The sequence below is a fragment of the Teleopsis dalmanni genome, chromosome 2 (genome assembly GCF_002237135.1).
Source record: "Teleopsis dalmanni isolate 2A chromosome 2, ASM223713v2, whole genome shotgun sequence".
Classification (NCBI taxonomy): Eukaryota; Metazoa; Arthropoda; class Insecta; order Diptera; family Diopsidae; genus Teleopsis; species Teleopsis dalmanni.
This window is the reverse complement of record NC_051847.1, coordinates 24370261-24396977: the sequence shown is the minus strand read 5'-3', so window position 1 is coordinate 24396977 and position 26717 is coordinate 24370261. Positions and strand designations below refer to the sequence as shown.

General features: G+C 29.9%; 2 protein-coding genes across 2 annotated transcripts in view; both read right to left on the bottom strand.

Moving 5' to 3' along the window:
• LOC119678363 (transient receptor potential cation channel protein painless-like) overlaps positions 1-26717 on the bottom strand; it is a 34748-nt gene that overhangs the window by 3196 nt on the left and 4835 nt on the right. The window contains exon 2 of the mRNA XM_038090153.1: positions 56-239. Within this exon, the coding sequence (XP_037946081.1) occupies positions 56-112 (57 nt within the window). The 5' untranslated portion in view covers positions 113-239. The remainder of the gene's footprint in view (positions 1-55; positions 240-26717) is intronic.
• On the bottom strand, positions 11040-15290 carry LOC119674153. Its single transcript, XM_038085278.1, has 2 exons — positions 15243-15290; positions 11040-11669 (listed from the first exon to the last, which is right to left on the bottom strand). The coding sequence occupies exons 1-2, from the start codon at positions 15288-15290 to the stop codon at positions 11040-11042; spliced, it is 678 nt and encodes a 225-aa protein (XP_037941206.1).

Sequence of the window (26717 nt, the reverse complement as noted above, 5' to 3'; positions counted from 1 at the left end):
TAAATGCGGTTTGCTCTATAATCACGTAATTGATCGAGCTATTAACGTATCATACCTGAGGATCAATGTAGCCACAATTGTTAATGTCAATGGTGAATTGTTTATTGGCCATTTTTACAACCAAATAGATTAAGTCTTTTGGTGTAGTTCAGCGGCTTTTATTAAATACGATTAAAATGTTGATTTCGGTGCAAAAATATGCTCAGTCAAGTAATATGCCGTCCACAAGTGATAATAAACTGAAAATAAAAGTATTTTATAAATATATATAAATTTAAATAAAAATAGCTTAAAATAATAGTTATAAAAAATATATTTACATATGTATAAAACTCTTAACATAGGGAACTAATTATATCTCTTGTGCTTGCGGCATAAGTTCAGAGATTAAATTATTTAAATAACAAAGACCCGTATTTTTTCTATTATTTTTAAAATTCCTAGAAATGATATTACGTCGAAACTTATTTAAATAATTTGTCCCTTGAAAGTAGAGGTAAAAATATTTCAAAATTTTAAAAACATATTTTAAAAATTATTTTTACATTTTTTAATATACATATAGTGTATTGGAATATTATATTAAATTTAATATAAAAATTATGTTATTTTAAATATATTTTATTTTTATTATTTTTCTTGTTAATAATACAAGCATATAATTATTTATTTAAAAAAACATAAATTAAAGATATTTCATAATTTATATAATGATTTAAATATATTAACATTAAAAATAAATCTCTTTCAATTCGAAGATATAGTACACGGTTTTTATTATAACCAAGGTTTGATGGGTTTAATAACATTGTCAAATTGCTTGTAATGCAGAAGATGTTAGAGACTATCATCATATATGTATATATACTTAATCGATATGACTGTATAAATCCATTTGGAGATCTCTTCTTCTTTGTCTATATGTATGTGGGGAATTTATTGGTAATTAAAAAAATGAATGAGATGTTCGCGGAGACGATTGTTGTACCTACACAGAGATGAAGTTCCAATGGAAATGAAATCAGTTTAACAGATTATATATGTATATATACAAATATATAATATATATATAAATTCGTATTAGTATAACAAAACAAAAAAAAAATATGATTACATGGTCTAGGTCAGGGCTTTCCAGTCTAGATGCGATCGCGGGCCAATACAAATTACTGTACAGATTGGAGGGCCGCAGAAACAAATACATACGTTCGTAGCTGTTATTAAAAATACATTATAACATTATAAACACGGTTATAATGTCAAAATAATGCAGTTTTACCAGTACACCAAAAGAAAAAATATATGCGTAAATATAGTAGATTAAAAACATGTCGCGGGTCGCATAAACATCAGTCGCGGGCCGTACTTTGGACAGTCATGATCTAGATGATTCGCAATATAGGCTAATTATTTGTTACTAATTATCTATTTACTAATTATTTGTAATATCTTGGTCGAATACTAGACTTCTGATAGAAAGTCTTCAACTTTAACCCTGCCAGATTTATACGGCAACGAAGCGTATCATTAGGTCTAAGTAAATTCGTCGGATTTCACTAACTTTTTAATATATAATTTATTTTAGCTCAGTGGTCTTTCTTAGGAAAATTAAGTTCATATATCATAAGCTTGGTTTTAAAATTGCAGCAAAGCTAAAGCCAATTTTTTTCCAATATATAAATATCTAGCTTAAAGAGTTATTAGATCACCAGATTTTTTTCACCAAGTTTAGTATGAATCATAGGCTGGGTATTAACATTTGTATTCACTTGTGCTCCATATTTACTTAAATTTTAAAATCATTCGTCATTATATATAATAATAGAAAATTAGTAATATTTTTTTCTTTAGAGGGTTTCGAATAGCAAATAAATTCGTTGAACTTGTGTTTCTAAATGAAGCTGTAGTTTATAAGTGTTCTAATTTAAAGCACGGCCAGTGCTATAGTTAGTGTCAAAAATTATATAAAAAATTGACAGAAAACCTGGAACTTGAGTAAGAAACGTTTGTGTAGCCTTGGCTACTTGTGGAAAAGCAAAAGTCATTGCTTCTAATTTGACAGGCACGCGTTCTAAGCCTAGCACTTGCAGTCCAAAGAATTTATATACGAAAAATAAACGAATTAAGGAATTGAATATTTCCTAAGCCCATTGATGATGAGTACTTGGGAATAATTGAAACAGCGTTGTATGGTCAGCAAAATTTCAATAAATTAACTAAATTTTGTTCATGCCTTTTCTTTCTTTTAAATTCGAAACCCTCCAAATGTTAAAAAATAGCTTCTTTGTGATTATGAGAAAGCGTAAGTTTTTCGGGAAAATTAGTTAAACTTTAATATATTTTTCTTCAATTCTTCAAGTAGATATAACATGAAAAAATTAATTGCATTCTTCATTTCTTAAGTAAGCTTAAAATATACTTAGATTTCATCACATCTTTTTCAAATGTACATGTGAGTATGATCAAGTCGAACGTCTGTCTTGCAGTATAGACTGTTGCATGACTACTCGTATATGCTGACTTCTAGCTACAATTAATTTAATTGAGTAATTGTATGCTAAATTAGTGAAATAAACGAGTCACAGTTCATTTGATGATAGCAGCAGAATGTGTTATATGCAATTTTCTTCATAAATAAATATGAATATAAATGTGTTAGCTGTGCCTTTAAGTGCTATTTGACTTAAGAGATTTAGTAAATTATTTATGTGAATTCTTGGGCTGACCATACGGCTGCTTCGGGTCATATAGATAATTTGTATTATTCAAAATTTAGGTTTTGTCAACTTTTGTTGTTTATTTGTAAACATCAATTGTAGTTGCTGTGCTATTTTTGGAACTAATGCATAAACAACAGTTACATATATTAATTAACTACAATATTTAAAATTTGGTTTTTTGAACCCTATCGTTATTAAAAAACGTTTTTATATTATAAATGCACAATTCAACCAATAAATGTTTCCAAAGATAACTAATGATAGATATTTGGCAGTATCCGAAACAACTGTAAGTTTGCATATACTTCAAGTGGCACTGCTGTGCATAAAAGCTGATTTAAGCACAAATAGTGGCTCGTGATACCATCGATGAGATGGTTTGTACGCCAGATTGTAGAACCATCTAAAATATAGAAATCCAAAGTCTCTAACACCGTTCTAGGAACAACGTTCTTTTCAGTAGAAAGGTGAATCAAACTCATAAAAAACTTGGCTATGCTCTTAACGTTTAGAGATGACAGTTTTGTAAGGAGAGTTTGAAGAGGGCCGCTTTTATTGTAGAAATTTATGTGAAATTCATAGGCTAATGTTATTAAAATTGTAACAGATATTTAAAATGTTGGCCTCTGTAAACGAATTTATATATCAGGGAGAAGTAAAAAAAAAATACAATTCTAGCATATTACAAAATTATATGAATTTATTAATGGAACGCAAAAAAATCTCTAATACTATATACATTTTATTAAACTTAATAAATAGTTTTAATTTCTTTAGTTTTAATAATTCTTTTTATAGGAAATTGTCTGCAAACCATTTGAGAATTATAAATTTACTCCATTGGTAAAGCATTAATTTTGCCGTTAGATTATGATACCGATATAATTTCATTTGGAATTTTTGTGCGCATGCAACTATTATTGCAGCTTTTGGAATTACAGCAGTCGTATTTTAACGGTATAATTATTATTTTTCGTTTCATTGTCAAATGAGTAAATTTATAATTCTCCTATGGTTTGCAGATTTATTAACATAAAAAGACTTCTTGAAACTAAGGAAATTATAAATGACTAGTAAGTTTAATGGAATATATAATATTGATGGTTTTTTCGTTCCGTTGGTACCTCATATAATTTTGTGATATACTGGAATTGATTTTTTTTTACATCTCCCTCATATATAAATTAGTTTGCGGAGACAACATATTCAATATTTGTTACAATCTTATTAACATTGGGCTATGAATTGAATATGAATGTTGAGTCTTTTCCTAGCCAATGAAATTATAATTCTAACGTACCACTGGTAAATAAATGGGGTTATAATTTCTTTCTCAAGTCACAAATCCTACAAAAGTCATTAAAGGGTAGAGGAAATCTTATTGCATACGTATACCATCCACACCGATACCGTAATACCGAGTGGTTTCCGCTTTAGTTAGAGCCACGGTTGCCACTTGAAAATTTTTTTCTGTACCAAAATTGGTTTAAAAAGGTACCATTTCTGTAAAAAAAGGTCCAACATTTTTTTGGACCTTTTCGTTTTCTCGTTCTGTGTTTTTCATAGTGTTATAAATTAACAAAATATAAAATAGTGCAAAGTTGCATTTATAAAAAAAATTAATTGGATATATCCACAAAAAAGTTGGGTCGTGAAAAATGTACCAGTTTTTGAACATGAGTACCAAACGAAAAAAAAAAAAAAGTACCAATTTTGGTACTAAAGTACCATAAGTGGCAACCGTGATTAGAGCATCTGTCTGGTATGAATTTCGTTCAAAATAAACTGGGTGAGTCTCGTGATCTGACAAGAATTCTCTTTGCCGAGACATAAATTATATATTTTAATATTTTTAAAAATTGAAATTTTAGATTAATCAAGTGTTTACTATTACACACTTTTCTATATGTAGACAAATTTTTTTTTTATAGGAGATACAATATTTGTTTCTGATTGCCCCGTCAAAGATACGCAAAAAATCGATTGAAACCTGTAGATTCGATTCCATAATTATTGAGATATAGTGAGATAATTCAAATAGCTTAATTTTTGTATCAAATAAATAGCCTTTAATTTGATATCTAATATCTTATTGTATCATTGAATTTGGAGGTTATTGTGAGTTATACTTTATTTTTTCGGATATTTTGAATCAGTTTTGTGAGAAAAGTCAAAATTTTCGCAAAAATTAATATATTTTCAGTAAAAGACTTTCCTTTTATCATACACTGTTTTCCTGTAATCGTGTTTTGAGGTCAATTAACTTCAATAAAAAACTTAAGAATTCTCTAGTACTTAGAAACTCTATTGAATAAATCTTGAAAAGTCGTATGATTGCATTTAGAAAGATTTAGTTAGCTAAGATCAAAGATCAATTAAGTTGATCGGTACAAAATATATTGAATTATTTCATAAACCATCACGCACTTTTACTCAAGTACAGTTTATAGTAGATATCGTGTATCCATGAAGTAGACACTCAAACATAGTAATTTAAGAGAATACAAAATAAGCCAGTAAATGTATAATTATATTTTTTGTTGGTGACGTCATTAGTCATTCCAATAGTATATTTCGGAGGCAATGATGAGATAAACGCGATCATGTTTAACAACTCAACAGAGTTTATTTTTAAGTGCTTCGTTCTCATCAAGTACGAAGTGTAGGGTTTTATAATTACTTTTGAAGTGGGAAAAATTATTCAAAATAGGTTATTTCAACAAAAAGTAGCGATTGACCATCGCTTTTTTCAAACTATAAACAATGAATGCTGAAATAATAAAAGAAATTGTAATTATTGTTACTTTTTTTCTGGTTTATGTTTAAGCCTGGTTTCGTTTGACCTCGTGTCAAGCGTGTTTTTGTCATTTATGAAGCGATCTGCACTGAAACTTACACTCAAACTAAAATGTTAGTATAATATTCTATGAGGGTATGTAAAATAGATTGTATTTAAAGTTTTGTGTGACTTATACATATTATCTTGATCATCATCATAACTCTAACATTTTATTTAATATTTTTATTTCGTATAAGAAATGTAATTCAAAAATATTAAGTGTTGCGGCTCGGAGAAATAATTATTTACACAATTATATATAAATGTTCATGCTATTTCTGATTTAATGTCTAGGCGTGAAGATGTCGTTTGATGTCATTTAAATGTAAAATGTAAGTAAAATTCATAAAATGATGCGGTTTATTTTACTATTCAAACTACGACCAATTAAAATTTTTGTTACAATTTTTTTCATACCATAAATTATGAGTATACATACTATAAAACATTAAATGTAATATATCTATGTAAAAGAGTTGATCGGAACTTACTGGAGAATATATTTTAATAATTTTTAATATTTATAAAATCACAATAAAAGAGGCAAACTTTAATTTTAAACTTTTAACATTGCTTTTATTATTTATGTTAAATACCTTACTATAATTTGATTTTATAAATATAAAAATTAATAAAATATGTACCGTTTTTAAATACTATACCATACGTCCAAATACATATTAAGCTTCTATTACACAATTTTTTACTATCATTTTTACTACCATACCATATTTGCCCCCCAATCTATAAACATAAATCATTCGTTTATGGACTAAAAAATTGTTGTAATAAACGGACAGGCATGGCTGAAACTGTAGTCCAGTTGAGTCCCCAGACTTAATTTTGAATACGTATTAAAATTTCATCACGCATGTATTCAATTATTAGAAAAAGAACAAAAATAGATGTCCAAGACCTTTTTAGATATAATCAAGATATCAAACTTGAAATCTGCTTTTGAAAAAATTTAATAATTTTAATTCTGGTCTCAATAGTAATGAAATGTTGGTGAGTGTCTTAACCTACTGCGTTTGAGATACCAGCAGTTAATCTGTTTCTTCTTAAGTGTTAGTAGACTTTGACATTTTTTTTAACTTATCTCTTCGTTATTGGTTGTTATTTAGTCTTATTTTTCATGGAAATCGTACTTTTGAAATCAGCAGTTAATTCGTCTCTTCTTTATTGTAAGTTGTACTTCCGATACCATTACTTATAAGTTACTTTAGGGTTGATAAGTGTTACTTAAACTTGTATTTCGTGGAAATCATCTTTACGTCTCTAACAGTTAATTCGTCTCTTCTTTAGTGGAAGTTGTACTTCCGACACCATTACCCATAAGTTACCTATACGTTACTAGGGGTTACTAAAATTTGTATTTCCTCAAAATCGTCTTTACGCCACCAGTAGTTAATTCGTCTCTACCTTTAAGTTGATAGGAGTTACACCATTTCGTCTTTCGTAAGTTCTCTAGTTGTATCTTCTTTAGTCGATATCGTACTTATAATGCTAATAGAACTTATAGAAGATAATATACCCTTATCTTTTAGTTACTCGCAGTTGCCTCATTTTCTTTTTTGTGGAAGTCATAATTTTGACACCAGTAGTTAATTCAACTCCTTTCTGGTGGAAGTTGTGATAACAAAACTGCATTATTAGTTTATTATACTGGAAACCGTCGTATCACTAAAGTTCTTCTTATTGGTATCATGTAAGCTAATTTAGGTACCTAAATTTTTCATATATTTTTTGCTACAAAAAAATAAAACTAAATAATATAACTTATACTCTTTGTTGCTGTACTGAGTTAGTCTCATCTAACGACTCAGTAAGTGTCATTATGAGAGATTTAGGAGGATTGTAATAGGTACAACAAATTTTTAAATATTTTTTTTTTATTTTATTTAAATTTAAGTAAATATTAATTATAAGCATTTTTATTTTTAATTCATTTCGTGCGTTTAAAAAGATATGTAAGGTCTTTAAAATATATAAATTTTTAGCAATGATCTGTTCACCTTGCTAATTAATAAAACTCTAAAAATTTTCAATGTTAATAAACTTTTATTCAACTTTTTACAGAGAGAAAAATCGGAACGTTCTCCTCAATCAAAACAAAAAACTTAAAAATATTTGAAATTGAATTTTACTTTTTAAATTCAATAAATGCACAGCCAACTGGGTCGCCACAGTACCCCCTCCTAGCGATGGAGTACTAGCAACAACGCGACACCACAACTAAGTCGACAACACCACTCTTAATCCCGAAATTCCGCTAACCTTGCTGGGAAACGCACTACTCTACCAGCTCGTGTCACTTTCGGAATCGGCAACAGGGATTCACGCCTACAATCACCAGAAGTCACTAACTGATCACCATTCAACAACGCTGAAGGCTGACGCGTTTCTGGAACAACCTGTTCAAGATCATCACACGTTAAGTACGCCGCCTTCAACCTATCATTCGAAACAGTCACCTCTCTCCCACGGCAAACAATAACAGACGTCTTCTCATTACGACTCAGCACCTCAAATGGACCTTCGTAAGGCTGCTCAAGTGGAGCTCGAGCACGATCCACTCGAAGAAAAACGTGCTTACAATTAATAACGTCACGCGGAACATACACAGATGGATGACACTGTCTTGTTGATTCAACGGATTTAACCTTAGCTAAAGCCCTTCGCAACGCCGACACAAAATCAGTCTCGGACGACTTCTGCTTGAAATCCGAAAGCATCTGCCCTGGAACACAAAGAGGATTTCCAAACAACATCTCTGAAGGACTAGCATTTAGGTCTAATTTCGGTGTCGTTCGCAATCCCAACAACACAAGCGGAAGAGACTGCGTCCAATTACTTGAGGAATGACATCGAATGGCTGCCTTCAATGTTCTATGGAAACGTTCAACCATGCCATTTGCTTGAGGATGATAAGCCGTGGTATGAAAGTGTTTCACTCCAAGCAATCTCGTCAGTTCCCGAAATACAGCAGACTCAAACTGCCGACCCAAATCAGTGGTAATAGCCTGCGGAGAACCAAAACTTGCCACCCAACCGTCGATAAAAGCCGCTGCAACTTCTTCTGCCGTAATGCCCGACAGAGGCACAGCAACAGGCCACCGAGAAAAACGATCGACGCAAGTCAAACAATAACGCTTCCCCTGAGACAAAGGCAATGGACCCACAATGTCAACATGAACATGCTGGAACCGACTATCAATATCAGCAAACGAACCAATTGGTGTTTTAGTATGCCGCTGAATCTTGGACTTCTGACACGCAATGCAACTACGCACAAACACAGCTACATCCTTAACCAAACCAAGCCAAACATACCTAGCCTGCACCAATTTCCGCGTTGCTCGAATACCAGGATGAGCCAAACCATGGAGTTTTGAGAGTACCAGCTGCCGACAGTTTGCGGGAACAAAAGGACGAACACGACTGCCTGACACATCACAGTACAGTTCAATACTCGAATCCGGCAATCTCAACTTCTTCAACCCAACACCATCTTCAGACTGGCTCTTCAGCTGAGCGAGCAACTCTGCATCAGTCTTCTGCCCCTCAGCAATTAACTCAATAACATTTGCCTCCAACTGAACCGTAGCAACCCGAGACAAAGAGTCAGCCACCGTATTATCTGCACCAGCCAGATGACGAATATCAGTGCAATACTGACTAATAAACTCCAGCTGTCTTGCACGACGAGGAGATGCCTTCTCACTTATTTGCCTGAACGCAAACGTTAAAGGTTTGTGATCCGTAAAAATGACGAAATCACGTCCCTCTAATGCATACTTAAAATGCTGGACAGCTTGATAGATAGCAGTCAACTCACGATCATAAGCACTATACTTAGTCTGCGCTGGACTCAAACCTTTTGAATAAAATGCCAATGGCTGAGTCACACCTTTCACTACTTGTTGGAGAACAGCACCCACCGCAACGTCTGAAGCATCAGTCGTGAGCGTCAATTGTGCATCCAGAGCCATGAAGTTAAGCAACGTAGCTTGGGCAAGATCATTCTTGCAAGCCTCAAAAACCTCTACATCTTCTGGAGTCCAAGAAATTACCGACTTATCATTCTTGCGGTTACCTGGTGTAAGATGAAACAACCGCTGCTGATTCTGCACAGCGTTACGCAGAAACGGCCGATAAAAGTTCACCATGCCTAAGAATTGTCTAAGCTGTTTAACCGTTGCTGGCAGAGGAAAATCACGAACAGCTTGAACTTTACTCTCCGGAGGACGTAAACCCTTTGCACTAATAACGTGCCCAAGGAACTCGATCTCGGAACAGCCGAACTTACACTTGGCAAAATTCACGGTCAAACCAGTTTCTCTAAGTCGATCTAAAACCAGTCGCAAATGCATTCTGTGTTCTGCTTCATCTTTTGACGCAATTAAAATATCGTCGATGTACGCAAAAACGAAATTAAGATCACCTAGAGTCTCATTCATAAAACGCTGAAACGTCTGGGCAGCATTACGGAGACCGAAAGTCATAAAGCGAAACTCGAACAGGCCAAACGGAGTTGTAATAGCTGTCTTCGGAATGTCTGCCAGTGCAAGCGGTATCTGATGATACGCTTTCTGCAAATCTATCTTCGAAAACATAGTTTTACCATGAAGAATACTCGTCACATCATGAATGAACGGAATCGGATACCGATCAGGTTTAGTTTGCGCGTTGAGCATGCGATAATCGCCACACGGTCTCCAACTTCCATCGCCTTTGCGAACCATGTGAAGTGGACTTGCCCAACAGCTTTTCGAAGGTTGACAAATCCCTGTCTGGACTAAAAATTGGAATTCCTTCTTGGCTTCTTCAAGTTTGGCTCCAACTAAACGTCGGGGACGAGCAAATGACGGCGCACCAAATGTCTCGATGCAATGTTCAACCTTAGTAACTAAACCCATCCGATTTGCACTCATAATGCCTAAATCACGGTATTCATTAACCAGCTCAGCATAAGCTGAAACTGAACCACACACACGCACAGTATCTTCTTGAGACACAGCAGCCTTACCCTTCATCATCAAAGTCGTCTTCGAATCAACTAACCGCTTCCTTTTCAAATCCACTAACAAGTCATAGTGATTAAGGAAGTCGGCTCCAACAATAGGACAGCTAACATCCGCAATCACGAACGTCCACGGGAAATCTCTACGCAAACCCAAAGACAAAAGCAGTCGACGCTCGCCAAATGTTTGAATAGGCGTACCATTAGCGGCATATAAATTAACTGATGCAACACTGTTAGCCCTTTGCTTCCAACGACAGAACGACTTCGGTAAAACTGATATGTCCGCACCAGTATCAATGAGAAAAACGGTCGACGTGGCGGGATCTTTAATACTAAGTCGAGCTATACGAACACTAACCCCTTCTCGGCTCGACGACGTAGAAGGAGTGCCTAGTTTTTTGACTGATGAGAGCTTGCCACAAAACTACAGGGCTGCCGACAAGCATTAGCTCTATCACCAAACCTTTCGTGATACCAGCACCAATCTGGATGGACTTCCTGGTCGGGAACGAGTTCGCCTACGTCTCCTCGATGACGATCGACTTTGCACCGACTCACTACGACGTAAATCCAAACGACTCAGACGCTGTTCGATTTGCTCAAGCCTTCGTAAAATCACAGCATTCTCAGAATAGGCTGGACAATCAAAGGCTGACGCTACAGCTATCTGTTGAAAATCACCCGCCTCGCAAATACGATCTGCTAATTTCGCCAGTTCTGCTAGTGCCACGTTCGATGCCTGCAGAATAGCGCGCACTTGTGGTGGCAAACGCTTCAGCCAAAGAGACTTAAGGAACTCATCGCTCACCTTGTCTTTAGCTAACGCTGTCAACTCCGTTAGCAACTGTGTTGGGCGTCTATCACCAAGTTCAACTTCTGACAACAACCGTTGAATCTTCCGCTGCTCGCTCTCACTGTACCGCTCTATGATGCAAGCCTTTAAATTAGCGTGTCTTCCAGTTTCAGGAGGATGAAGCACTGCATCACTTACATCGGCGATAACACTTGACTCAATCGCTGCTACTACCGTGTTGAACTGTGTGATGTCACTCGTAATGGCAGCTACTGCGAATTGCGCCTCGATCTGAGCAAACCAAATCTCCGGTCGCTCGTGCCAAAACGGTGGCACCTTCACTGCTACACGGTTTACGACACTTCCACTATCAGAAGCCATTACTACACCTTCGTCTGCAACTGACATCACAGCTCGATAATTAGATATTTAGCTCAGAAGTTAATATTTCTAAATTTAAACTTTTTCGAGATCACGTCGGGGTCACCAATTTAGCAATGATCTGTTCACCTTGCTAATTAATAAAACTCTAAAAATTTTCAATGTTAATAAACTTTTATTCAACTTTTTACAGAGAGAAAAATCGGAACGTTCTCCTCAATCAAAACAAAAAACTTAAAAATATTTGAAATTGAATTTTACTTTTTAAATTCAATAAATGCACAGCCAACTGGGTCGCCACAAATTTATTCTCATCTTCATTCGTTTCATTAAGCATACAAGTACCAAGATGAGGGTACCAGCATTTCATATATTTAAAATATTTTTTTTTATAGATATTTAAAAGATTAACATACACAATTATGCTATTAGTTTGATTTTAACAAAGTGAAATATACTCGTAACGAAATAATTCATTAACATTTTTTTTAGTTTTTTTACAGCTTCAAATGAATTATTACTATTATTATTTTTTGCTGGAAAAATACGTAAAATGCAATGTTAAAGATAAAATATGTTAAATTGAATATAATTACCTCTTCTTTAAATAAATTACTATTTCACACTTTGGACTTAGGTTAAGTAAAAGACTTAGTAATTTGTTATCCGGATTGGTATGAAAAATAATAAGCAGTTGCGAGAATCTTCAACATTTTGCTTAAATTAATAAATTATTTAATAACATTTCATTTTGTTTTTGAGCAATTTTTGCCAGTTAATTTGTTGAAAAAATAAGTTGTTAAGCCAATGTAATCGCTTCTGTGTTGCTTTATACCATCAACACTAAAACTTTGAAGTTGAATGAAGAAGAGAAGACGAGAGATCAGCATCAATTGTGGAGATTAATCATTGCTGATTACTTCGTAAAATATAAGTGGAATTTTAAATTATGTTTTGACTTTAGGCCTTAAAGTAGCCTAAGCGGCCTAAGCAGCCTAAGTAGCTCTCGCATAACTTCTTAACCGATATTTAAAGATAATACGAAAATAAAAGTATTAAATTATATATAAATTTTTTTTTTTTTTTTGAAAATCTTTTTATGTAAACTGGAAGTTATAAATTAATCGCTTTTATATTTATGTTTCTTTAACTATTTTGGCAGAAGCATTTTATAAAAGGAACGTGCTTCAACAATAAAAACAATGAAATTGTTTGAATACATCAATTTTATAAATTTGCATAATTAAAATAAGAAGAAGAAAAAACCTAAAAGCCTTAAAGATATTGACATTTTATTGAAAACTTCAAAGAAATTATCTGAAACTCACAGATGTTCGATTGGTGTGACGGCGGCTGTTTGTTTTGTGTTTTTTTTTTTTTGGAAATACTGAGCCAGGGTGAAGATCACTTCCAATTAGTAATCAATTTTTAACGCCACGATTACAAGCACAAAATTTGATTATGTTGAATATTTTTTAATTAATGTTCAAAAACATTTTTATTTCTGTTAATTTCGATTTGATAGTATAATCATAAAAAAACTATCAGATTTTATTTTTGTAATTATATTTAAATACTTTTTGTTCAATTGATTGTACAATGAATCACTGAATATGATCAAAACTCAACAAAATTATTATTTGAATGCTATCAAGATCACTAATTATAATTATAAGAAGATTTCCGATTTGAACCTATTTGAAAACTTCTCCTTAAAATGTTTGTTTTACTAACTTCAGTAGGGCTAATGGTGTGTCTATAAGTTCATTTATAAAAAATATTAATAAAAAAGTATTGTTATTTTTAAATTAATAATATAAAAATTCTTTTTAAAAAAATGTCCTAAATAATGTCTCTATAAAAAATAATAGTATTAAAATTTAACAAATGAATAACTATAATTAATTAATTTAATTTTTCTATAGCTTGTTAATGATTTCGTTCTAATAACACACTGGAAGTGAATCTGGTAATGAACTTTCACAGTAAATTAAGAAAACTCCAAATTAGAGCAATAGAAGTCAAGTACGGTTTCGGGTCAGTTGTTTAATTAACACCGACTCTGAGCTTCAAATTTAAGAATGTACAAATGTAATCATTGGTACTTGCAGTAACAAAAATGATCTACAAATTAAGCAATATAAGAGGTATTAGAAAATAAAAGACCACTGATGATGGGTATTTAAGTTAGGTTGGAATGAAGCTCAAATAATGATCCATTGAGCTCAAATAATGATCCATTGTAGTACCGCAGTGTACCACTAATTAACACCGATTCTGAGTTTCAAATTTGACAATGTATGTTATAAGTACAATTCTTGGTGCTTGCAGTATTGTAATCTAAAAAATATTAGAAAATAAAAGACCACTGATGATGGGTATTTAAGTTAGGTTGGAGTGAAGGCCTTGTGCTCAAAGCCTACGTTAGCTCAAATAATCGCCCGTTTTAGTACTACAATGTAGCACAAATTAACATCGATTCTGAGCTTTGTTCTGATGTATTCTGAATATTGTTATATAGGAAAAATGACAAAATAAAGGACCACTGATGATGGGTAATTAGGTTAGGTTACTCAAAACAGCTGTTAAATACTCAAAACAGCTGTATGATAGGCTAAAATTTTAATTAATAAAAATAAAAATTTTATTGATAAAAAAATTTAATTTTTTGTTTGATACCATAAATCGTTACTATATACAATTCGTCATATTTTTTTACTTATTTATATAAGCACCCTGTATATCTGTCTGGTGGCGCTATAATTGCTGAAGAACAAAGCTTTAGTTGATCGTAAAAATCTAATTTATTGCGCTAAAACTAAAGAAAAAAAAATTAATTTAAAATAAAATCAAAGTATCTTGTCTTTGTATTTTTTTTATAAACATGATTTTAGATACAAATTATTAAAGCGTGTGAATTTTTGTTATCTACAGATGGTGATCTTTGAATGGTAAAATATTTTAATTAAGTTTTGGGGGTTTGTAGCAGAAATTCTGCGTTCAGTCCGAATATATTATGTACATCAACTGTAACCTTTAAACTATTGCTGTTTCTTTTGAAATGTTTCATTCTCTAATTTTGTGAAATTAATTAATATTCTGCCCGAAACGTGTGGGAAATATTTGGAAATTCAATGACTATCAAAAACAACTTCTAACAACATAAAATAAAAAATTACTCATTGCTATTTTCGATTCATAAGAAAATTTAGAGTAAATATATTATATGTTATTTAAAATAGCTGAAGTGAGCCAGCATTTAATGGTACATAATTTGTAGGTGTTTTTTAATTTTATAAACAATATTACTTTTTTCAATTTAATTTTAAGGCTTAATGTTAAACAAAATATTTTTAAAAAATAATTTAAAAAATATTTTCTTGAATATTGACTACACGATCACTTGGGTAATTCACTACAATAAGTTTTCTATTCAAATAAGATATTGAGTTATAGTACGTTTCCGCTGGCCAGTTTACTTACTTGAAATTGCTTGATCTTAGGTGAAAATAGTCTTACTTGACGTATCATATTGGTTCAACCATACCACATAGTAGTTTTCATACAATTTGGTAAATGAGCTAAGATTTCTCTAACAACATGATCAGGTTAATTAAACTAGAGATATAGAATAATTACAGTATATTTTTCTGGATATACTTCTTTTAAGAGTGTTTAATGCAGTGTTAGTATGAGCATCCAAAGAATTCAACAATATCTGTCTTAATACAGTAAAGCAATCAAACGTATTAGCTGAGATCAGAAAATGTACTTATTATGTACATTTAAATTATATTATAGTTAAATTCTTGTTAAAAAAAGTAACTTTGAAACAGATCTTATGTTTTTGTTAAACATTGTTACTAACATACCTAAAATAATTTCGAAAGTTTAAGGAGGTCTTAGGTATAGAGCTTGAAGCGCCTTTTAAGTTCTTATAGACAATATTGTAGTCCTATATAATGATTGCTAAAAATCTATATACATTGTGACCGAAAAGTTTCCGGTCATAAATAAATAAAACGCAAAATTCTTAATCTTCATCAATATTTATTTTATCTCCTTAAAATATGCTCCATTAGAACGATACACAATGCCACGTTTCTTCAACATCAAATTTTATAGGCGCTTTCCGGTATGGCTTTGAGTTCCCTCTGCGAATTCTGTTTTACGTCTTCTATGGATTCAAAACGCGTTCCTCTGAGTGGTAATTTGAGGTTGGGAAACAGGAAAAAGTCACACGGTGCAAGATCAGGTGAATACGGTGGCTGTTCGATGGTATTTATTGAATGTTTGGCCTTAAAATCGTTGATAATGTTGAACAAATTGAGGTGAATCGGAACAAGCCGGGCGTTGACACGTCGCATACACAAATTGTCCACCAAAATCAAACGAGCCATCTCACGACCGATGCCTAGCTCTCGTGCTATCTCTCTAACACTCACATGAGGATTTTTGAACACGATTTCCTTTGCCTTTTCAATGTTTTCGTCGGTGGTAGAGGTCGAAGGTCGTCCAGAACGCGGCATGTCTTCGACGGTCGTACGACAGTCCTGAAAGGCTTTGTACCACTCATAAACTTGAGTTTTCGATAAAACTGATTCCCCATAAGCCTTTTGTAGCATTCGCAACGATTCTGCACACGAAATTTCGTTCGAAAAACAAAATTTGATGCAAACTCTTTGTTCAATATTTTTTTCCATTGTTTTTTTCGCAACGCACTACTGAGGTGAACTGGTTTCAACAGCTGCCGTAAACGAACTGTCCTGACAGATCGCGCTCATTTTTGGCATAGTAATTAAGGACAGTGCTGCCAAACTACATAAACTTAAAATATCGAAAAATATACAGCGCGCGAATTTTAAATGAGAACCTCCGAAAACCTTTCGGTCACAACTGTCTTGCTACAAATGAATACGCAGATAAACTAGCTAGAAAAGGAGCAGCCACCCCGATGATGTGGCTGGAACCATTCTGTGGATTAGGACAAAGTACCCTCCTTTCTGTCATAAAAATGAACCAAAAAGATTACTGAGATGATCTACTAGGTTTAAAAAAATCCAATTCACTTATTGGCACCTAAAGGAAATATATGTTTCCTATAGGAAACAACAGGAAATACCAGGATTGTGTGGACTTATCAAAAGAAAAACTTAATAGGACACTGTAAATTGAAATACTACCTAACGAGACTGGGCATAATATATATAAGGATGCAAAGAGTATGAAGAGTCAGCCACACATTTGCTGTTAAAATAGACTCTTGGGAATATGTACCCTTGCGGTAGAGCCAATTAAACTGTGTAAAGTAAGTTTTATATTACTCTTAATTGAAGACAAACGTTATGTCTTAAAGGGGGCACAGTAGACCCGAAGGTCACAGTGCTTTATCCCATACCAATTATATAAATCAATAAGATATGTGGCTAAAAATTATATTTAATAAAATCGTGTAACATATGTAGCAGATATTGCCACATGATATGAGTTTATATATGTATTTAAAGAGTGTTTCATTAGTTGGTAATTTTTTAGTTAAGTTCAAATATTATTTACGAACAATTAAATCAATAAATATTTTCAAAGATCACTGATGGTGGATATTTAATAATATCCGAAATAGTTATATAGTTAAGTTTTAAATTCAGTTGCTTAAAAAATTATAAAATTAAAATTTTTTTTAATTTTATTCTTACGCTTTTTATAAAATAATTTATCTACAACAATAAAATAAAAGGAATAATGCAATTGGAATGTGTATTCAATATAAAATTGCTTATGGAATCACGTAGTTTATTATCATATTTTATTTATTTTTATTTATAATTTTTTTTTATTTAAATACACAAATAAAATAAAAAACTTGAAAACTAAAATTTATTTTTATTTAAAGTAACTTCATTTATTGCTCTAAGTGCAAAGAGAAAAAAGTGTTATTTGACTGTTTAACAATAACAGTAACAGATGTCAGATATTTTACTTTTTCAAATGAACTCCGGTAATTAACAACTGAAATATTTTTAACAAATTTCTATCAATCAGATATAATGATGAAGCACTTTATGGCAATTAGCGGACATTTCTGGTACTTATAAATTAAAAGTGTCAAAATTGTTTACCCAGTGGCATTGTAAGCCATTAAATCGTTATTATGTCAACTGTTGTGACTGTAATAACAGAGTTAATTGCGACAAAATATTGTCATTTCTTTGCTTATATCCAGTCAAATTCGATACTAATATTTGTAGTATTGACATAATAGTAGTTAAATGTATAAGAAACATTTTGAAAAATATTTTAATTTCTTTAATTGAATAATATAACAAAAACATTATCAAAGTAGCATCCAAAAAGCACATCTAGAATTCCTTCTATTTGAACGGTTGGAAGTGATTATTTATGATTTTTATCGTTAATTGAACTATTTAGGACTATATTTTTATAGATTTAATTTGAAATTATCGGCTGAATACACAGTTTTAATAGTTTGAACTAAACATATCTGTTATGAGCTTTCATATAAAATATTCTTAAGTTTAAACATGATAAAAATTAATTGCAAGACATAAAAATTCAACTGAGTAATACATTTAATATTAAGAAAACTTATGCAAACTAATTAAATTATATACTTAAAAACTATTGTAGATGAACTACAATCTGCCTAGAGTTAACTTTAATAACCTAAGGGCATATAAATCCCATGACCTTTGCAACACTACTTCAAGAATATTCCAAGCGGAAAACACTCTTATTTAATTGTAATAACGAGTTCTCTTGTTATGAACATAGATTTCCAGGAAAAATGAGTCTATATTTGAGCAGGTAATCAAGTAGCTTAGAACTATATTAGCAGACTATATCTCGTCTTAGTTATTTAATAAATGCAGATAAATCATTAGGCACTTGGCATCAGTTCCAAGATAATAATAGTTTCGATTCCTTGCCATGCAATTATACCACAGAACAAGCAGGTTGATAATCTCCTGAGAATTGATTTATCATCTCATATCAATTTCTATTTAATTCCAATTCGCCGCTAGTTACAAACAAAGATTGATATATGATTGATTTGGCTCATTTTGAGCTAAGCCAATATCAATTAATATTAGCTACACACTCCAAAACTAGAACTTTTGATTTAATCTATAGAAAAAAAATAGAACTATCAAAATAATATCATTATTTACGGGATATAGGACTGTGAGACAACAGACAGCCAGGCTGCACCTGCGCTTTTAAAAGTGTTGTAGATAGTGTTCAGTTGACACAGGTTGTGTCCTTTAAACTAACAGTTGGGTACTTTTTACTTTCTTTAAAATACAATTAATATAATTGTATAATTGTATATAAACACCGCGTTTTCAAATCTCAGATTGGTTACAGGCTCCTTGGGGAGGTAAGCAGATCTGAGGTCAATTATTGCTTAGTCTGATGAAGTGATAAACAATAATCTAGTCAAGGCGTAAAGAGGGGTTTTAAAAATATCTCGAGTTAAGAAAGAGTAAAAGTGCTCAAGTGCACTGACTCAAATAGAAATAAATAAATAAAATAATAATAATAAAAATAAATAAAATTATTTTTTATATAATAATATGAGTAATAGTTAAATATACTTTTTTTAAATATAATTTTTAAATATTATAAAATATGTTTTTAATATTTAAGAACCTTATTTCTTATATACAATTAATTCCTTTCCCTTTCTAAGCTACTGTCATATATGTCTTTATACTATATATTATTGGTAATGAGTTGATTCTACTGTTCAAAACTTTAGCATGTTATTGTATATATGAGCATAAATGAAAGATTATAACGTATATTATACTTCAGCACTTTTAGTTGTCAATTTAAAACTAAAGTAAATATTTGTAAAACTGATGTCAACACTATGATGACCACGGATAACTTTGACGATTTTGACTGAAAGTATCTGCGATTGAATACTATGAATTTGTTTGTTTTGTGTGGGGACTTTTGTGTTTGTCTGCCACGTTAAAGATATGCATTCATTATAGGCATTTCAGAATATTTTATATTAAATTTCATTATAAATTTGTTAAAACTTTATTTTATGTTTATATAAGATAATGTAGATGGTTTAACAATTGGTATGCAAACATTATAAATAATAAACATTTAATGGTATTGTGAGTTCTCTTTGATTGTCTATAACATTTTATTATCAATTATTATTGTATTTTGCTTTTTATACCAAGAACATTTTAATAAACGCAATTTAAATATTGATATTTTTAAAAATAGATAAAAATGTCTTATAATACTTATATATTTAACAAATGAATAATATACATTTTAAATTATGATTAACAAAATAGGAGTTATAACAATTATTAATTGCATTGTAAGAAGATTATTAAGTGTATGAAATATTCTGCTGAAAAACTGAAACCTCAATAAAATGCATATTTAATGTATTTCGGTATGACATTTGCAGTATATTGTATAGTATATGTATATATGATATATTGATATTAAAAGTAATATTTATGAAGTAGAAACCGCATACATTTCAGAGGTATAAATTTCTGGTTCAGTGGTTAAATATCTTATTATCCACAATGGTTCGATTACACTAAAAAGTTCGAAACTGGTTAAGTTCAGAATTGGTTCACAGCTCTATTTATAAATAAACTCAGTATCTTGCTTTGTGTACGATTAAATTTTGAATAGAGAATTAGAACCTTACAGTGTTATTTCCTTTTAAGATTACTTATACTACTTAATTACAGATTACATTACTTGTACATATATTCAAGTTAATTATAATAAGAAATTTTTAGATTCATATATAAAAAAGTAGTCAGTAGTAGTGAGATTTTAACATACTAAAACCACTTCTTAGGAAAGAATGGACGAGATGTCTACAGTGGAATATTTATTTCAGTAATTAGGGAAGAATAGTGAAACTGAAAAAAGTGTTTCAAAATTGACGATTTAATCCAGATAGGGGACAAAGGTTAAACAGAAATAGCACAGAAAGCAGTTACAAAGGCAAGTTTTCTATCAAAGATTATGTAGGTCAAATAGGTTCCTAATATATTTTTCTACCAAGTTTTCAGAAATCTCATGTTATCATGGATACTTGAGGCTCTGAATGATTTTCCACAGTAAGAGCAAGAGGGAGAAAGCTAGAATCACTTTAAATAATTAGTAAAACTGCAACACCCATTAAACCGGCTCCATTATCTTTAACGAAAATGATTTTTAGTAACTCATAAGACTATTAAAAATAACTTTTTCACTTTTATACGTTCATACTGAATTATTCGTTTATTAATTATTATTAAAAAGAAGGGATTGAATACTGCGACCTAAAAGATCTATTGTGCCCCTTACTCGGGTTAGAGTGTTTCTCCAAGTCCGATTTCTTTAATGAAAGACATTATACAGCCTACCTTTTCTAGTCTTGAATCTTTATGATCCATAAAACACCCTCGTAGGTGTTTCTTCCGCTTTTACATAAGTGCCGGGCACTCCCCAAGCACATGGTATACAGTTTCTATCCTTTCTCTACAGTATCTGCAGTCTGAGTTGGATTGAATTCCTACCTTCGATAGGTGGTTATTCAATCTACAGTGTCCGGTCAATAATCCCGTAATAATAAGTTGTTTTTTGATTATGCTATGCAATCTTTGAAGCGTTTTAGGTTGTAAGTCCCTAACTATTCGTTTTTGACTGATATTTATTTATTTAGATTTCTACAGCATAAAACTGCGTTTAAAGCTGTATCTGTATCTGATTACTTGACCTATCAAATATAATTGCATTTATTACATTTAGTTGAGGTATGATTTTTATAAATTTTTCATATACATATAATAAAATATTTTCATTTGTTATATTTTATATGGGTATATTCTAACAATTTTGTTTAATTTATGCGGTTTGTTAAAGTAGAGCACTGTTAAATTTTATAATTACTATTAAAACCAGTTTTAAAATGAAAAATATATTAAACTTTTAAATGTAGTGACAGGCTTTTGTATGTCAGAGAGTGTGACACTCAGTAAAGCATGCAATGTAATATCACTGGGTAGTAGGTATGAATTTGTCAGTAATGCATATGTCATGTCTCACGTATGACATGTTTTCGGTGTTTTTTAAAATAATCTTATTAAAATCAGTTTAAATTGTTTCTATCATTTTGATTTGTTACTCTTTTGTATCATCGCACTTCAACTACAAATGGTTTCACTTTTTATCAATTTTTATACGGTTTTTTATATTATTTTTACATATCGAGGTTCTCAATCCAGCTGAATTCATTTTGTATCTGATGTTAAGCAAATAATCATGTGTTTTCTTAATTGCTTTGATGTATGTAGTATTTTTATATATACAAGTTTTTTTTATTTATATATCACGAACAATTTTATGTTCATGGTAATTTGTTTGTTATTTAAATATAATTAAATGTTTCGGTTCATGTTCAGCTGGAGTATCAAAGCAATGAAATTCACATTAAGAATATTTTGTAAACAATAGTTTAAAATTTTTATTAAATATAGAAAAAATAAAATTTTATATTTATAATATATCATAACATATATAAACTGTCTAATAGATTTTGCTAGTAAATGCTACTATTTACTACACCATTTAACACCAAAAGCGGGAGAGAGAAAAATTAAAAGTTTATATGAAATGAGTCGAGATGTTATAGACAGTAGAGTTTTTAATTGATTAATAATTATTATTACACAAGAACCTTCGAAAAAAGTAGCAAAACACCAAATAGTACTATTATTAGTATAGGCCAAGCAAGAATAGGCCTACGAAGAGCCAAAGCACCTTTGCAATTTCAACATTCTATTTAAAAATATGACGAGCAACTATAGGTTATTCAATTGAAGTAGTAAAAGAAGTTCAACCCAAAGTATATTTTTATAAATGTTAATGTATGCTTGTATATACATTTGTATATATAAAACCAAAGTTTATAAAATTAAAAAGGTTATTGCATTGAAATGGGGTTTCTGTGTGGAACTGGTGCAAGTTTGTGCTTTATGTTCATACATACGATATCGGTCAAATACATTTAGGATGGTGATGAAATATATGAATGGTTATGGTGAAGAAAAAATATGTTTCTGTACAAGTTCTAATGAAATAATTAAAAACATTGATTTTAAATTATTTTAATCAGACAATATAACCAAATATCGGCCTGAGACATGTTAAATATGTAGCTACAGCACTGTTGTCTTTCGCTTACTGGCGTCAATATTTGACGTCAGAAATATCCAGTTGTGACAAGTTACCTAATACATGATCATTTCTTTTTTTATACGTATTTTTGGCAATGTGTGGTTATCTTTCCCAGTCTTGAGTTCTTATGATCCATGAAATACCCTCCTAGGTGTTTTTTCCACTTGTGCATCAGTGAAGGGCACATGGTATGCAGTTTCTCTCTTTTCTCTACAGTATCTGGAGTCTGAGTTGGATTACTATTCATTAAAAATATTACTAAACTGAAAACTGAGTACAATGAACTATTTCGTTATGGCAAGGATGCTGTAATCTCAAAAATTTTTTATATATATATTTTGTAAACTAAAACGTCAATATAAGTAGAATAATATATGACATGAAAATATTTTCGTTTACATTAAAATTTTTGCTTAAGTAGTCTTCATGGTAAATTGAGTTTTAAAATCGAAATAAATACTTAAAATGTATTGAGCATTTATTTTATTATTTCTACGTGATTTTTTTGTACTTGAAATTTCGGAATGTCTTATTGAAAAATATGACTACTAGATATGTTGAACTGTGGGAAATATATTGAAATTCCTGTAAGGTGGTTTTTGAATATAGATATTGCTCTAACTTCAAACTACATATAGTTATTACATGTACAGTGTTTTATTACATTTATGAAAATTAATATTCAAAATTGGTTAAAAACTCATAAAATTAAAAATGACTTTTTTGACACCATTTTGGGTTTTGTGGTTAGAAAACTAAAAAACCAAATGCATCGAAGTGTTTCGAATGTGACAAGTGACTGAAATTTAATAGTTTTTAGTATTAATAAGCAGCACAAAAGATCAACCATGGTCGCAGTGCTCCGCTCCGGTGGGAGTTGGTACCCCGTTTATTCCTATTCCTAGTATTAATAAACGAATAAAAGTGATATGCTTAAAATATATGCACAATATTAAAAAATATTTAAACAATTTTTTTATATATATTATTATTTTAGATGTTTTTTTTTCTTTGTTAAAAGGTAGACATAACGTTAAATTTGAGAATATCAATATAAGTAAATCAAAATAGAAATTAAAAGTTTTTGAAGTCTGCAAAAATATCAAACATAAAAAAATTAAATTAAATTATAGGCTTTATTTTTATATGTGCTTCAAGATTTTCCAGGAATTCCAGGAATACAAACTAAGCTTAAAACATTGGATAAAATATTACTCACAAATGTTTGTTTCTTTTGTGAGCCATATCCATATATCTATTTATGATATGCAGTGGTGTAGACAATATTTTGCAAAGGGAGAATCATATTGTTGAAAATTTTACGAAAATTAAAAAGTAAAAACTTTTTAATAATAACTCTTTTTTTGTAATTATATATTTTTTTGTATAGAAAATGAATAAATATGTTTCTACAAATAAAATTTTATTTTATTGTGAAAAAGGTTAATTTCTTTATAGCTTTTAAATTTTTTGCCAATGTTTTCTAAGTAAACACTTGAAACAAACTTTATACCAGTAAATTTAAGATAATAAGATATTTAAGTAACATTAGAAGAAACGTTTAAAATTTCACTTAACTACATCAAATACTTTATCCGCAATCTAGAATTATTAATGTATTCGTATATTACTTAATTTCTTAACTAATTCTTCTTAAGCATTTTATAGATTATAGTCGAAGTATCAGTTTTAATAAAATTTTTTAAAAACCAAAAACCATTTTATTAAAAATATGTATTATTTAACTACTGACCAATTAGCCCGTTAAAAAACAAAATTATTATTAAAAATATTTGGTCATTAAATTAATTAATTAAGCATTTTACTTAATTTAATAAAATGTTAAATAAAATAATATATTTATTTTAAAAATTGAACATGATTTTTATAATAAAAATAATATAAAAGTAAAATTTATTTTAATATACTGTAATACAATATATTAAAGATTTCAATATTTTTAAAATTAATGTTCATAAAAAATTATAACTAAATCATTAATTTATTATACGTTTTGATTTTTCTCTATTTTTATGAATATTTTCAGCATATATTTAAACACATATTGTATTTATATTCGAGCAAAAAAAAATAATAAAATTATTTACTTAAATAAAAATTTTTTTATTTATAAAATTACATTTTATTTACTAAATTTAAGTGTTGCTGCGTTGGAATTTTTGTATATAAACTCGCGATTTATAGCGGCTCTTGCTTGAATTTGTGTTTACTTTAAATTGAAATAACAATGGAATAACAAGTAAGTACAGTACAAACAAATTTTATCTACAACATACAGAATGGTTCTTAGCTCACTAAAAATGCTATTAATTTAAAAATAATGTAAACAAAATACAAAGAAAAATGAACGCTAGAAAAAACTAGTGTAGCGAAATGCAATTCTTCTACGATATCTCGGCAATATCTCGAAGCTGAAAATTAATTAATTTCATTATTTGGCACTCATAAAATTTCAAACAAAGCCATAGTAAATATTCTGTTTATTGTTTATTGAACATTTAGTGAAGTAAATGTATTTGTGAAAATTTCCAAATACAATTTTTTTTATAGATTTTATATATGTACATGTTAACCTGCAATATTAGTTTTTTACTATTAGTTGCAAAATTGTTTTTAAAATTTTAAACTTTTTATATTAAGGTTTATTTTGTTCACATGAATTAAATTATTAATTAAAATATCTTTTTATTATTGTAATCATAAAAGTTTACATTTATATCTGTAGAAAAACAAAACCACTAAACCTAACAAAAAATTTGACTTTTACAGCATAAAATTTTGTATAAATAAAAATTCCATGTATATTTATAATATACATTTTTTATATATAAACTTTAACAGCCAATGGCAAAGCAAAATGAAGACAATAAACGTGAAATAAAAAATCTTGAAAAGGTAAAATTATTAAGAATTAACACAGTCCTTAATGCAATGGTTTTCGCTGGGGTTTCTATAACTTTATTTTATAATTTTTATTATATTATATTTATTTTATTATTATAAAATAAAGAAAGCTTTTGTATACTAACATTGTTTAAATATTATTTTTTTTAAGAAATGAATTACTTTTCTATAACTCCATCTAACAAATACTATTATAATAATATATTATAGCATTATTATACTTTAGAGATTAAAATTGCAATGAAAAAAGAATTGTTTAAATATTTTATATGTTGTATTATTCACTTTGTAGTATTTATTAATTCAAATATATATTAATACAATACTCGAAACAGCTGTATGATCAGCCAAAAATTTAATTGATTAAAATAATATAAAATTAATTTTTTTTGTTGTAATTCACTACTGTTCGAAAAACCTCTTAATGTATATTAAGTAATGTATGTATTAAGTAATGTACTCATATTTATATACTGTGAAATATAATACCTTTAAGTATGTATTAATAATTTGACTGATTAATTAATAGGGCTTCTAATTACTAAGGAACCCTTAAATAATACACCTATTGTCATAATGGTTAAGAATTTCAGTTGAAGCTTTTCGTTCTGTTTTTTATTATTTATAATTATTGAGTTCGCATAGTCATATACTTTTGAATGTTTGTTTTTAAGCTTTGTTTTATGCAGAGCTAAGATCACATATTGCAATACCCTACAACATATAAAAATAGAAGTAAAAGTGATAATTAAATTAATTCCAAACAACTTAGAACAAATGAATATTATTTTTTTAAAT